We start from the raw sequence: 11,500 nt of genomic DNA, 5'->3' as shown, positions 1-11,500 counted from the left end.
ATGACTCTTTACAATAACAACAATAGGGATGAGTCGACAATTATTCCGGCTGGAATAAAAATGGGTCTTCTTACTTCTGGGAAAATAATTCCTGGACTGAAATTCAGGCACGCGACAATGTTTGCGCTTTTTTATCACGAGTCATTAGGTCTTTTATTTACCCTAAAAGCTTTCATTGAGTCGAACGTTTATGTAATTTGTATCAAATAATTTTACAATTGCTAATGTAATAAGTGCTATACATACCTGGGACAAAAAGTTCATTTTTGATCATATATAAAATTTGACCATGGCTAAAAAAAAAAAAAGGATGTTTTTTGCATTTCGAAATTTTTGATTTTTTGGTTCAAATTTTTGGTTCAAATTTAGGCACGCTTAGCGCGCTATTCAAATTTCTAGTATTATTGAATTCGTATGAGATATTGATTCTTTCAATCGAGAAGAAACTTTTTTCTTAACGGAAAAATTTTTTTTCTTGGCTAAATACTGCAAATTTATTAAGTATGGAGATCAAATTTTTTGAAGTAAAACCAAATAAAATTTTATAGGAAAGAAAAAAATCTTCTAGTTCGAGAATAAGTCAATAAAGAAAAACTTTCCTGGTCCATCAAGTAATATAATATCGATTTCAAATTAAGGATATCATATTCTCAAGTCAAAAAATACTTTCTTTGTTGAAAAAAGATTTCAAAAGTACAAATTTTTCTTGAAATTCTATTCTTGGTGGAAGTAATTTTTTCTTAATTCAAATTATCATAAATACTTGACAAAATAAATTTTAATATTCGATCAAGATTTCTAGATACTTCTATTACAAAAAAAAATTTTTTCCAAATTTTTTCTCGTCTTAAAAAAGGTCTATAGGCTTCAAAAATTTTTTTCCATTGTTTCGCTGAGTAGCTTTTTTAGAAAATTTAATGCTCTTCAATTTGACGTAATCATAAAGCCGGTACGATGATTTTCCGCGGAGTTATCGTTAGTCAAAGCAAAAAAGTATTTTTTCACTTTGACAATCAATAACTCTTGAAATAATGATTGTACAGGAAATCGAATACTAGTGTATATATGGTATAAAGCAATGGTGAAAAAAAAAATGTTTGTTAACATATATATTCAAACATGAATATGGTATGAAATTATTTTCTATTAATTTTTTAATTTAATTAGTTTTCGATAAATCATTGTTAATAATTGAATCTATGTACGTCGAAACAAATGATAAAATATAGTAAATTAAAAATAATTGAAAAAATTTAGTATTTGCGAAAAAGAATAAGAATTAATATACTGAAGCTGTTCGAATTAGAGTCAGTTGTGGAATTATTAATGATAGATGTATAATTAAAATAGGGGCCGGATATTAATGTCTGCAAATTAATAACGGGAAGTTAATAACTTCTGTGATTAGTCCTCATTTTCAATTAAGACAAAATGTTTTATTTTTAATCTTTTTACAATCTTCATGTCAAAAAAACTCATCAATTTAAATCAAAATTTCTTTTATATCAAACGATATCAAAGTTAATTAATATAAATAGATTTTTTCTTCATTTAAGCTTTTACTCATCAAATTTTAAACAATTGAGTTAGGTTCTTCACATTTCGTTAAAAGTGAGTTTCATTACAAATTTTATTAAAATAACTGTAAACATATTCAGCGACATCCATTCGATCATAAATATTCATGAATCTTTCAGTGAATAAAAATAAATTGTGAACTTTTACTCAATTGGATTGGAGGGAATTGAAATTTGAGAAATACATTCGAATTCAAAAATACATTGGTTGACGTTTAGTATATCTACGCTAATAACTGAGAGTTCACGGAGGCCGGTAATCAGATTTACCACAAGATTGCTCCGCAAGGAGGAAACCTACCAATCGTTTACCGGAAGTCTTTCTGTTTCCGTCTATCGCGAGCTTCTATTTATATCTCATATCTTACTATGTTTGTATCTCTATCTTTCTCTCATTTTCCCTCTCGTTTATCAGTTGTTGCAGTAATTCTCTCTCTACCGAACCAATTCACTACCTTCTACAGGAATGCTCACAGATATCTTTATTATCGATTTTGTTAAACCCCATATTCGATCGTTACGATGAATTATCTACTAAAAAAGAAAAATATAATTTTTTTTAATAATTTCAAAGATTAACAAATTAAATTTTCTATAAAAAAGTAGAACTTCCCGCTAAGTTTGAATTTAAAGCGCCGTAAAATGTGTTTTTCAATTGATATTTGAGCTTTTCAAGCTCAAAGCGTTTTTCATATGTTGAGCTGTTCGAGCTCCAAATGTATTTATTGTGCAACTATAACTTTTGAAGGCTTCGTTCGATTTTCATTTTCAAAAATGCATCCGACGCAGTTTTTCAAGCACGAAAAATGTATACATGATTTTATTATGATTTTCCCCCACGCTTTAAAGTTATTTTAGAAGAAAAATAAAAATCCAAATTTTCTTTTGGTTTTTTACTTCCGTTTTGTGTAATTTTCAGCTCTCCGAGCTCAAAGAGATAGCTTTTCTATGCTTTTGAGCTCTTCAAGCTCAAAATTTTGATAGAAGTTTTATAGAACACTATTTTTTTAATTTTCAAACCGCGATAACTTCTGAATGAATCAACTGATTTTCACGTGGTCGGTGGCATTCGACGCAGTTTTTTAAGCCTCATGGAGAATTTCTAAATTTGAATTAATTGAACCAGCAATCTCGGAATAATTTCGGAAAAATACTTTTTTCGGTTTGCTTTTGTTCACAATATCTCTCGAACGAATCAACTGATTTCGACCGGGTTGGCGTCGATCGACGTAATTTTTTTATTTCGAAAGCTGATTAGTTTTTGGAGTTGATCGATAAAGCCGTTTAAAAGTTATTCCAAGAAACCATATTTTAAAATAAATTTTTTCTTATTTTTTTTTGAGATTTCTCAAAATCTATCGGTCTAAATCGGTTCAAATTCACTGGAAATTTAAATTTGAGAGAACTCTTCGAAAGTTAAAAGCGGTTCACACACTTTCATACAAACACACACACATGCATACAGACATAGTGACAACATCGTGGGGGTAGTCAGGAAGCTATCTGTGACCTTAAAACGTCGAGATCTGATGAAAACTCGATTTTTCCGAAACGAGGTAAAACCAATAACTTCCCAATTTTTAAAAATCTTCGATTTTCTTAGTGGGAAGTTAAAAAAATTTTTGACCGTCTAATTGTCTATTAATAACGGTTTAAAGTTCATAAATTTATAAAAAAGTATATATCTACGGAGTCGGATAAAAACAATTTGTATGGGTTGCGTCTTCACGGGTACAGTCTTGCGTAAAAATAATGGATTACTTAGCTACAAGCTCACATACTTTTGCGGCCCGTATGATCTCTAATTTTTTGACAATGTTGTACCATGACAACTACCTTAAAGCACAACAACCGGTTGTCTTTAGAATAAGTTTCTTAAATCAAGATTATTTATTCTCTTTAACATAAATCGAAATTAAAGCAATCGTTTGTAAATATTTTATTATTATTAACATGACTTGTAAATAAAAAATAAATTATTTTTCAGACCGACGGATTCCCAAGAATATCAGAATCAGTTAATGGATTATTAAATATCAATTACTGCAACACGTACACAAACAGCGAGAATACGTCTACTGAAAAAAATCATCAAGGTAAATATTTAAAAAAAAAAAAACAAAAATAAAATTATTAATGATTCTATTGTTTCTCAAATGTTATAAATAAATTAAAGAGGTAAAATCAATAATAGAGAGCTTAGACAAAATAGATGAATGCTTTTGATGCTGTCTTTGATGGTACAAACTCTTAAAAAAAAAAATCAAGATTGGATCGTATAGAACTTACAATCTGTACTTATATTTATAGCAATTTCGTACTTTGACGGTAGTCTTTCATTTTCCACTGTCATGCAACCATCAAGTTTTGTGGATAATAAAACTTATACATTGAGCGAAGGATGAATCTATTGCTTGTTGCACACTATAACTACGTTATTATACGTCAGGGAGGGCAGGGCCATTTTATTATCCCCTTGAAAGAAAACTGTCACTAACAGGCAAAAGTAAACTACGTTGATACATCTTAATATATTGATGCGTCATGTTGACAGTAGTATTTTTGAGAAGTTCATAGAAAACTTTTGAGATCTTAAAAAAGTTCTTAATGATGAATATGATTTGATTATTGTTAGATAATTTTCATTATTTTATGTATGAATAAGATTTCACTTTTTGAGAGTCTGCTTCAAAAATCAGATCGACAAAAATTTTTAAGTCATTCAAGATTTTTAAAATTACAAATTTATTGTGCGTTTAATCATTTTCTTCGTTCTTCTATCTATGTTTAGATTAAAATCCCTATTTATATGAAAAATGTTATTATTAATGTTTCGTATTTAATTATTATCAAATAAATCTTAAAATTGGCAATTCGACATCAAATATCACAAACATATAACAGTAGTGGTTGATATTTTTGTGCTTATTGTAAACTTTCCTCATGCTAAGTGTTTATAAATATTGAAAATTATACAACATAACTAACAATTTTAAAAATAGAAGAGTTTAACTATGACAATAGTATATAAAAAATATAAAACGATTTAACCAACATAGTAAATGAAACCAATAAAATAGTACGGATCTAACTAAATATCCAAATTAAATGAATAATCGAACAGTTTATTTTTAAAGACTTCTACACGGAAAGAAAAAAATGACACTGGATATCATCCCAGATTATACTCAGTGATGTCTGTGGTGAAAAAAATTTTCAGAAAGTAGCTAGTATAATCCAGATTATACTGGGTGATATCTAGATTATACTCATTGTAATCTGGATTATACTAGCTGCTATCTAAAAAATTTTTTCTCTCAGTATAATCTGGGATGATATTCAGTATCATTTTGTTCTTTCCGTGTAGGCTACATGAATTAACAATGTCTACTGGAAGTTCATCCCAAATACGAATGACCGTTACAACAAAAGAATATTCAAAATGAGTCGTAGCAAAATTCGGCATTTTAAAACTACTAGAATTCAAATTTGCGCGCGCAAGCGCGCGTCCGAGTTTAGAGTTTGCATATATTTTCATGCTTATGATATATTTGAACAATCACATTACGAATAGTTTGCTTACATGATATATTTTCATATTTTTCATCTAAATTATAAGAGTAATTACTGTTTTTCTTTGCTGATGATCTTTCAGATCGTCTAACAGTAATGTCTTCAGAAAATTCTCAACAAAAAATTGTTAATTTATGGCTCATTGGTAAACTAAAATATTTATTAGCTTCAAGCCACTTACAGGGAAGAACGTATCTATTGCAGCAACATATAAATCAGTGGTATTACAAACCAAGACTTTATAAGTTGTCAAGCGTTGTCAAGTGTTTAATAATACAAGAAATAGTAAAAAATGGAGTTCTATAAAGTTTTAGTGTATTTGGTCTTGAATATATTTACTATAATTTTGATAACGGCTGAAGGAAGTATGATTAGTCTACTAGACTCGTCGCATATAGAAGATTGGGTATTTTTAAATTCATTCGCATGGGTAGACACCTCCGTTCCAGATCACACGATGAAGATGATATTGAAAGCCGCGCTTCCGATAATAGCCAAGAATTATTTCACAAAACAACCGATTTTGGAAGCTGTTCTAGACAGTAGTGTTGAGGAATCTCGTAATGCGTCTGCTGATTATTCATACTTCTTCGTCAAAGCAGTCATAGGAGAGACTTTTTGTCCTGCTACCAAAAATATAGATCGCAATGCTAATGAGGAATGTTTCAAGCAAAATATGGAAGGATCATTAAAATTATGCGCGATTCATATGTATTACAACCCTAGAAGCAATAAATTTGGAAAAAATTTCATAAAATGCTGGGAAATGAATGATTTTAACACAAAAGACGATTATTATGCTGATAAAGCTCTGGAAGCTATAGAAATAATAATAAACCAACAAGTTCAACATTATGACTACTCATCTTTTTATTTCAAAATAATTAATAGAATTTATCATCTTGATTTAAAGATTCCAGAAATTTGGTATGACAAAATATTCTATCTAAAATTTCAAGTTCAACATTGCTTAGAGCCCCATGATGGTAAATGTACGCCACCCAACGACGAAAGCGAGATATTAACCTGTTCTGGTGAAATAGATGTGTCCTCGAAATATCCGGATCTCTATACAGAATATATGTTCCAGTGTGAATAAATTATGTAAAAATTCATTTATAAAACACTTTCAAAATTGAAAATTTTTTGAATTTATATCATGTTAAAAATATTTGCTTGCTTATTATTGTAAATTATTAATCTTCAGAAAATAAAGACAACAATGCGCTTGAATTGTATTTCTTCTTTGAAATATTTATCAGACAATAAATGTTTATCAAAAAACCTATAACTTAACAATGACTCATTTAGTATTTATTTACTGTGGAAAATATCAGGTGTTTGACGCACACTGCTAAAATAAAAAAAATTTTTAAACGAGTACATCACGACGCTAGAACTCATGTCATGATAAGAAATTAATAAAAGCTATTGATTATTATTTATCATCAACAATAAATAGATATGTAATTCTACATCGAGTGCACTGATAGAAAATTTATGTTGATTAAAGAGATATTTTCTTGATCTAAGAATTTATTTTGGAAGACAAATGATTATTTTGCTTTAAGAATTTCTTATCTTGATTTAGATTTTCTTGACTTAAGAGCTACATTATCTTCAATCGATACATTTAGTTTTTCAACTAAAATAACATTATCGTTTAAAAAACTTAAAATAATTCATCAAAGTATATTTCAAAAACTAAATAGTCATTTGTTATATCGAAAAAAATTATTTCTTGGAAATAAGTAAATAATGACTCAACCAAAAGCCATTCTTAACACAAGTCGGTAACATCTTGAATCAATGTTATCGCCTATCTTGAACCAAGAGACAAAAATTCTTGAAAGAAATATATCTATATCTACTTTAAAGAATTCAAATTTTGAAGAAAAAAAGTTTCTTGAATCAACATTGTTTTTCTATCAGTGTATGTATAATGATAAAAAAAATTAAAGCATTCTCTAAAACAAAAATTCAATTTTGGTTAATTTGAAAATCTTAAAAGAATTTTTAATCTCGCTGATTTTTGGAAGGAATTTGACTAAACGGTAAACATTTTTTATAATTTTACATTTAATAATTTAAAATCATTGTTATCGATTTCAATAGAAAAATGCTTATTTTGCTTAAAATTATTGAAATAAAAATCAGATCATTATTTGAATGATTGCAATGCCTAAAAATCTTTCTTTTATGTTAGCTAAATACACAATTTTATTATCAAAATTAGTTTTATCATTAGATCCATCTATTTGAAGTGCTTATCCGCTTTGGGCTGAGGGGTAGGGCAAAGCGAGTTTTTATTTTTTATTAATAAAAAATTCTTAGGCACAAACTAAGACAATATTTCTATCTAATATTGAAGTTCGATCACTACTATGTCGGATAAAATTATATTCGTTCGTAAGTAGAAAAAAAAACTAAAACTTCTAGGCCTTCTTCGTTAGCTTATCCGCTTTAGGCTACCCTCCCCTATATTTAATTTCAAAGGTCAAAGTTGAAAATTATTTTTCACATTAAATTCGCTCGAACCACCTTAAGATAATTTATTTAAAATACCGCAAACCGCGTTCTAATCGGTCAAATTATGAGCACACACATACTTATAAATATCAAGACACTGCAAGAATAGGATAGCTTTCTATATACCTCGAGCCGTTGATATTTAATGAGAATCACTTATAAATTTTATTGATTTTCATAGCTGAAAGTCAAAAATTGATATTAAAGGTTTTTAAGTGAAAAAGTCGTGGCTTGCATTTTACTGCAGCCCAATTGTAAGCTCATAAAATTTAAAAAAAGCACACTGTGCAAGAAATTCATGACAATATACTCAAATAAGAGGATACAAAGTGAGAATAAGAATAAAAATATTTTTTTTAACATTGATTGACACTTTCAGTTCGGTATTTTACATGCTGCGAGAGAAGAGAGAAAAATTGTGAATGAATGCGATAAGAAATAAAAAAAAAAAAAAAAAAAAAAGAAATGCGAGAAACTCAGTCGCAGGTTTTGAAACCCCTCAATATGAAACTCAATCACTACCTATAATGCCGCAATTTCTCGGAAGTAATTGCATTACCTCATACTTCTACTGTGTCAAAAATGATTCTCCAATATTTATTAGAAGAAAATAAATAAAAATATTGAAAGATCAGGTATCAAGAAGTTTAAACATTATAATTTTACATTTTTTTTGTTTCTATGATAAAATACAGTAAAATGAACAGTTAACCGAAAAATTTTGGTTAAATACACAAATAAGACACATAATTGAATTCGTGTCTAAGGGTTTCTTTTTTTTCTTTAAGTAAAACTTAACAAGCAGTCCCCTAAAAAATCATTGATTTTTAGAATTTATTCTCAATAAGAAAATAATAAATATTTTACTTCAACCTTTGCCAAATATTGATATAAAACAAAATAGTAGTGGTGTATTTAGTTTGCCATTTTTATGAACTGTGATATAATAATTCTTTTCTGATTATGGCTGCAGCCGTACATGTTCATGTTGGGAATCAACTGCCGGAAGAGATTGTGGCTATTGGGGATTACTGTGCTTTTAACTGACAAAATAAAATTAATTTGAATCAAGAGAAAAGTTCTTGATCCCAGAAAATATTTTTGACAAATTTCCTTCAAGAAATAGAAAATAAATTTTATTAAGTATAAATTAATAATAGTGTAAATAAGAAAAAAATGTACTTGATTTTAAAAAAAGCGCGGGGTGCTTTTTAAGAAGTTATTGGAATGATAATCCTTCTCATATCTGCCAATAAAATATTTATAACTACTTACATCAAGCACCTCTCGCTTTTTTTCAATGAAATACATTTTTTTCTTATTTACACTATTATTGATTCATATTTATTTTCTATACTTTAGTTTGGTTTTCTATAAAAAGCGTATTTTTTGGTTTTTTTAAATTATTATTTATTTTCTATCGCACTAGTAGAATAATATTTACACATAAATGTCATGGAAAAACAGTACTTTTAATACTTATGACATTTTTAAAAGATTTTGCTAGTTAAATAAATAAAAAAATTGTTTAAAAAAATTATTAAGTGGACGTCCGTTCGTTTGATGTATGGAAACCGAAGTAGCCAATGGTACAAAAAAAAATTATTATATATATGATATTTTTCTGGCTATTGACTATAATTTTATTTTTACTTATATTTAGGGCCAAAAAGTTTTTTTTTAAGTTAATTCAAATTTGAGATGAAACATATGAATGCTCATTTAAACACTGCGAAACTCCTGGCCCTACTTATCTTATATGAAACTCTTCGGTATTTAACTGTTATATTTATTTTCACGACGTACTAAATTTCTACTGATCATGATGAGAAAACCAATTTTATATTTATTATAATGTCATTATACTTGAAAGCAATAAACTGTAATAATTTATTGTTCATTGATTTATTCTATCAGAATGGATGACAAATATATTTTCACATTAATCCACATACTACATAGAAGTGAAGACAATAAAGTTATCGATGAGTGGACACCCATAGCGAATCTTGAAATCCCTCCGATTCGGTTTCTTTCTACAAATGTGAATGAATTGTTGAGATTTAATATCGGAAGAAATTATTATTCAATCAAGAAAATTTTATTTTCTCGTTTTTAAAATATAAGTAAATTTTTCTAATCTTAGATGTACAAAAACTGCAACAGTTAGGTTTAATTAATTGAAATTAAAAAAAGTTTGGAAAATCCAAAAGTGCACGACTCATAATGCTCATTTAATTATGAAATATAAAAAAAAAAAAAACAAAAAAAAATAGCTATCTAATTATTTGTCAATAAATAACGAAAATAACGAAAAAAAAAACACATGAGTCGTGCAAAATAAAAAGAAAAAAAAATTTTTTAAATAATAGCTGTACTAGGAAAGTGATGCACAGGCGCCCCTGGTGGAATAAAATGTACATAATATCTATAGATATAGATATATCACCATCCATGTTAATTTTACATGGATATATATAGATATACAGTTTTGTATAGCCTAACAAGGCTATAATAATAAAAATAGCCGCCAAAATAAGGCGAAAAAAATTTTTCGATCGTAAAGCACTCTCTGATGCTTCGCATCATGAGTCGTGCAAAATGATCACTTTTTATTTCTTTCTATCATTTACAAAATATTTGATTGACAATTCAAAAATCAGAAATTTTAACTTCCCGCTAACAAAATTAAAAATTTTCAAAAATTGAGAAGTTATTGATTTTACTCCGTTTTACGAAACTCGAGTTTTCATCGATTTTTATACTTATGTTATAATTCAGCTACATAAGCACTTTTCTCTCAGCCTATGTAGATACATCTAATATTAAACCTATATAATGAAAAAAAAGCTTACTAAACTATTTTGCGTAGAAATTTTACTGATGCGTTAAAAAAATTTTTTAAAAAATGATTTACAAAAACCACTTACTAAAAAAATAAAAACTTATTTTCTTCTTTCTTTGTAGCTTCCAACGGATGTGCAAATGGAGATTACCGACAAGAGTCATGGCTTCAAAATGGTAAGTAACTTAATTGACTTATGGCGATTAAAATAAATCTAGAACAGAAAAAGAAATCTAATTCGGAGTTTCTCATCTGCTAATACATTTGAAACATAGAAATACAAAAATGTGCACACTTATTCGTCGCAACATTCTATACGTAAGACAATTTTTTCTTGCATAATAAATTGTTGAATGTAAACGGTGAGAGTTCAATAAAGATTAATGAACGCTTTGTTTGATTTACTCATAATATAGGATTATATCGGTTTCCCTTCTTCCTCCCCATTGCGAGTATTACCCTCACGGGTCCAGATCCCCCTCTTCATACTGAGAGCTAGTACAAGTCTTATTATGTTGTTTTTTTTTCCTTTATACACATCATTTTAAAATATCGAGAAAAACTTTTTATCCATAATTTAAGTAAAATCAACTTTTGAGTATAGCATAGATTATTTCAATTAAAAAAAAATTATTTCAATTAAAAAAATTAAAAAAAAAAGATTATTTCAATTAAAAAAAAAAAAAAAAAGATGTTTGTGCATTTGACCGGACTCACTTATAGATATGTATTTTGACCCACTGAATTCAAATTTGAAGTCCGTTTGGCCTGGTCACTCTCCAGATTTGAGTAAAATGCGAAATAAACCCAAAAAAAGGCAAAAAAACTGCAATCAAAGCGCTGAAAAAATTTTTGTGGACCCGGATCAAGTATGATTTTCATGAATTTCCAGTCAAATGTACAAACAACTTTTTTTGTGTGCCGGTGTTATTATATTTCAAACTTTTATAAACAAAAGGTTCAATTAATTTTATAT

General features: G+C 28.0%; 1 protein-coding gene across 1 annotated transcript in view; it reads left to right on the top strand.

Annotated features, from left to right (window-relative positions):
* Ets96b (Ets96B) overlaps window positions 1-11,500 on the top strand; it is a 34,930-nt gene continuing 23,430 nt past the window's right edge. The window contains exons 1-3 of the mRNA XM_074258801.1: window positions 1-192; window positions 3,565-3,673; window positions 10,647-10,700. Of these exons, the coding sequence (XP_074114902.1) occupies window positions 1-192; window positions 3,565-3,673; window positions 10,647-10,700 (355 nt within the window). The remainder of the gene's footprint in view (window positions 193-3,564; window positions 3,674-10,646; window positions 10,701-11,500) is intronic.

The sequence above is a fragment of the Cotesia typhae genome, unplaced genomic scaffold (assembly GCF_013202065.1).
Source record: "Cotesia typhae breed Kobodo isofemale line unplaced genomic scaffold, CoteBio_Ctyphae scaffold_91, whole genome shotgun sequence".
NCBI lineage: Eukaryota > Metazoa > Arthropoda > Insecta > Hymenoptera > Braconidae > Cotesia > Cotesia typhae.
This window is presented reverse-complemented; position numbering and strand designations above follow the sequence as displayed.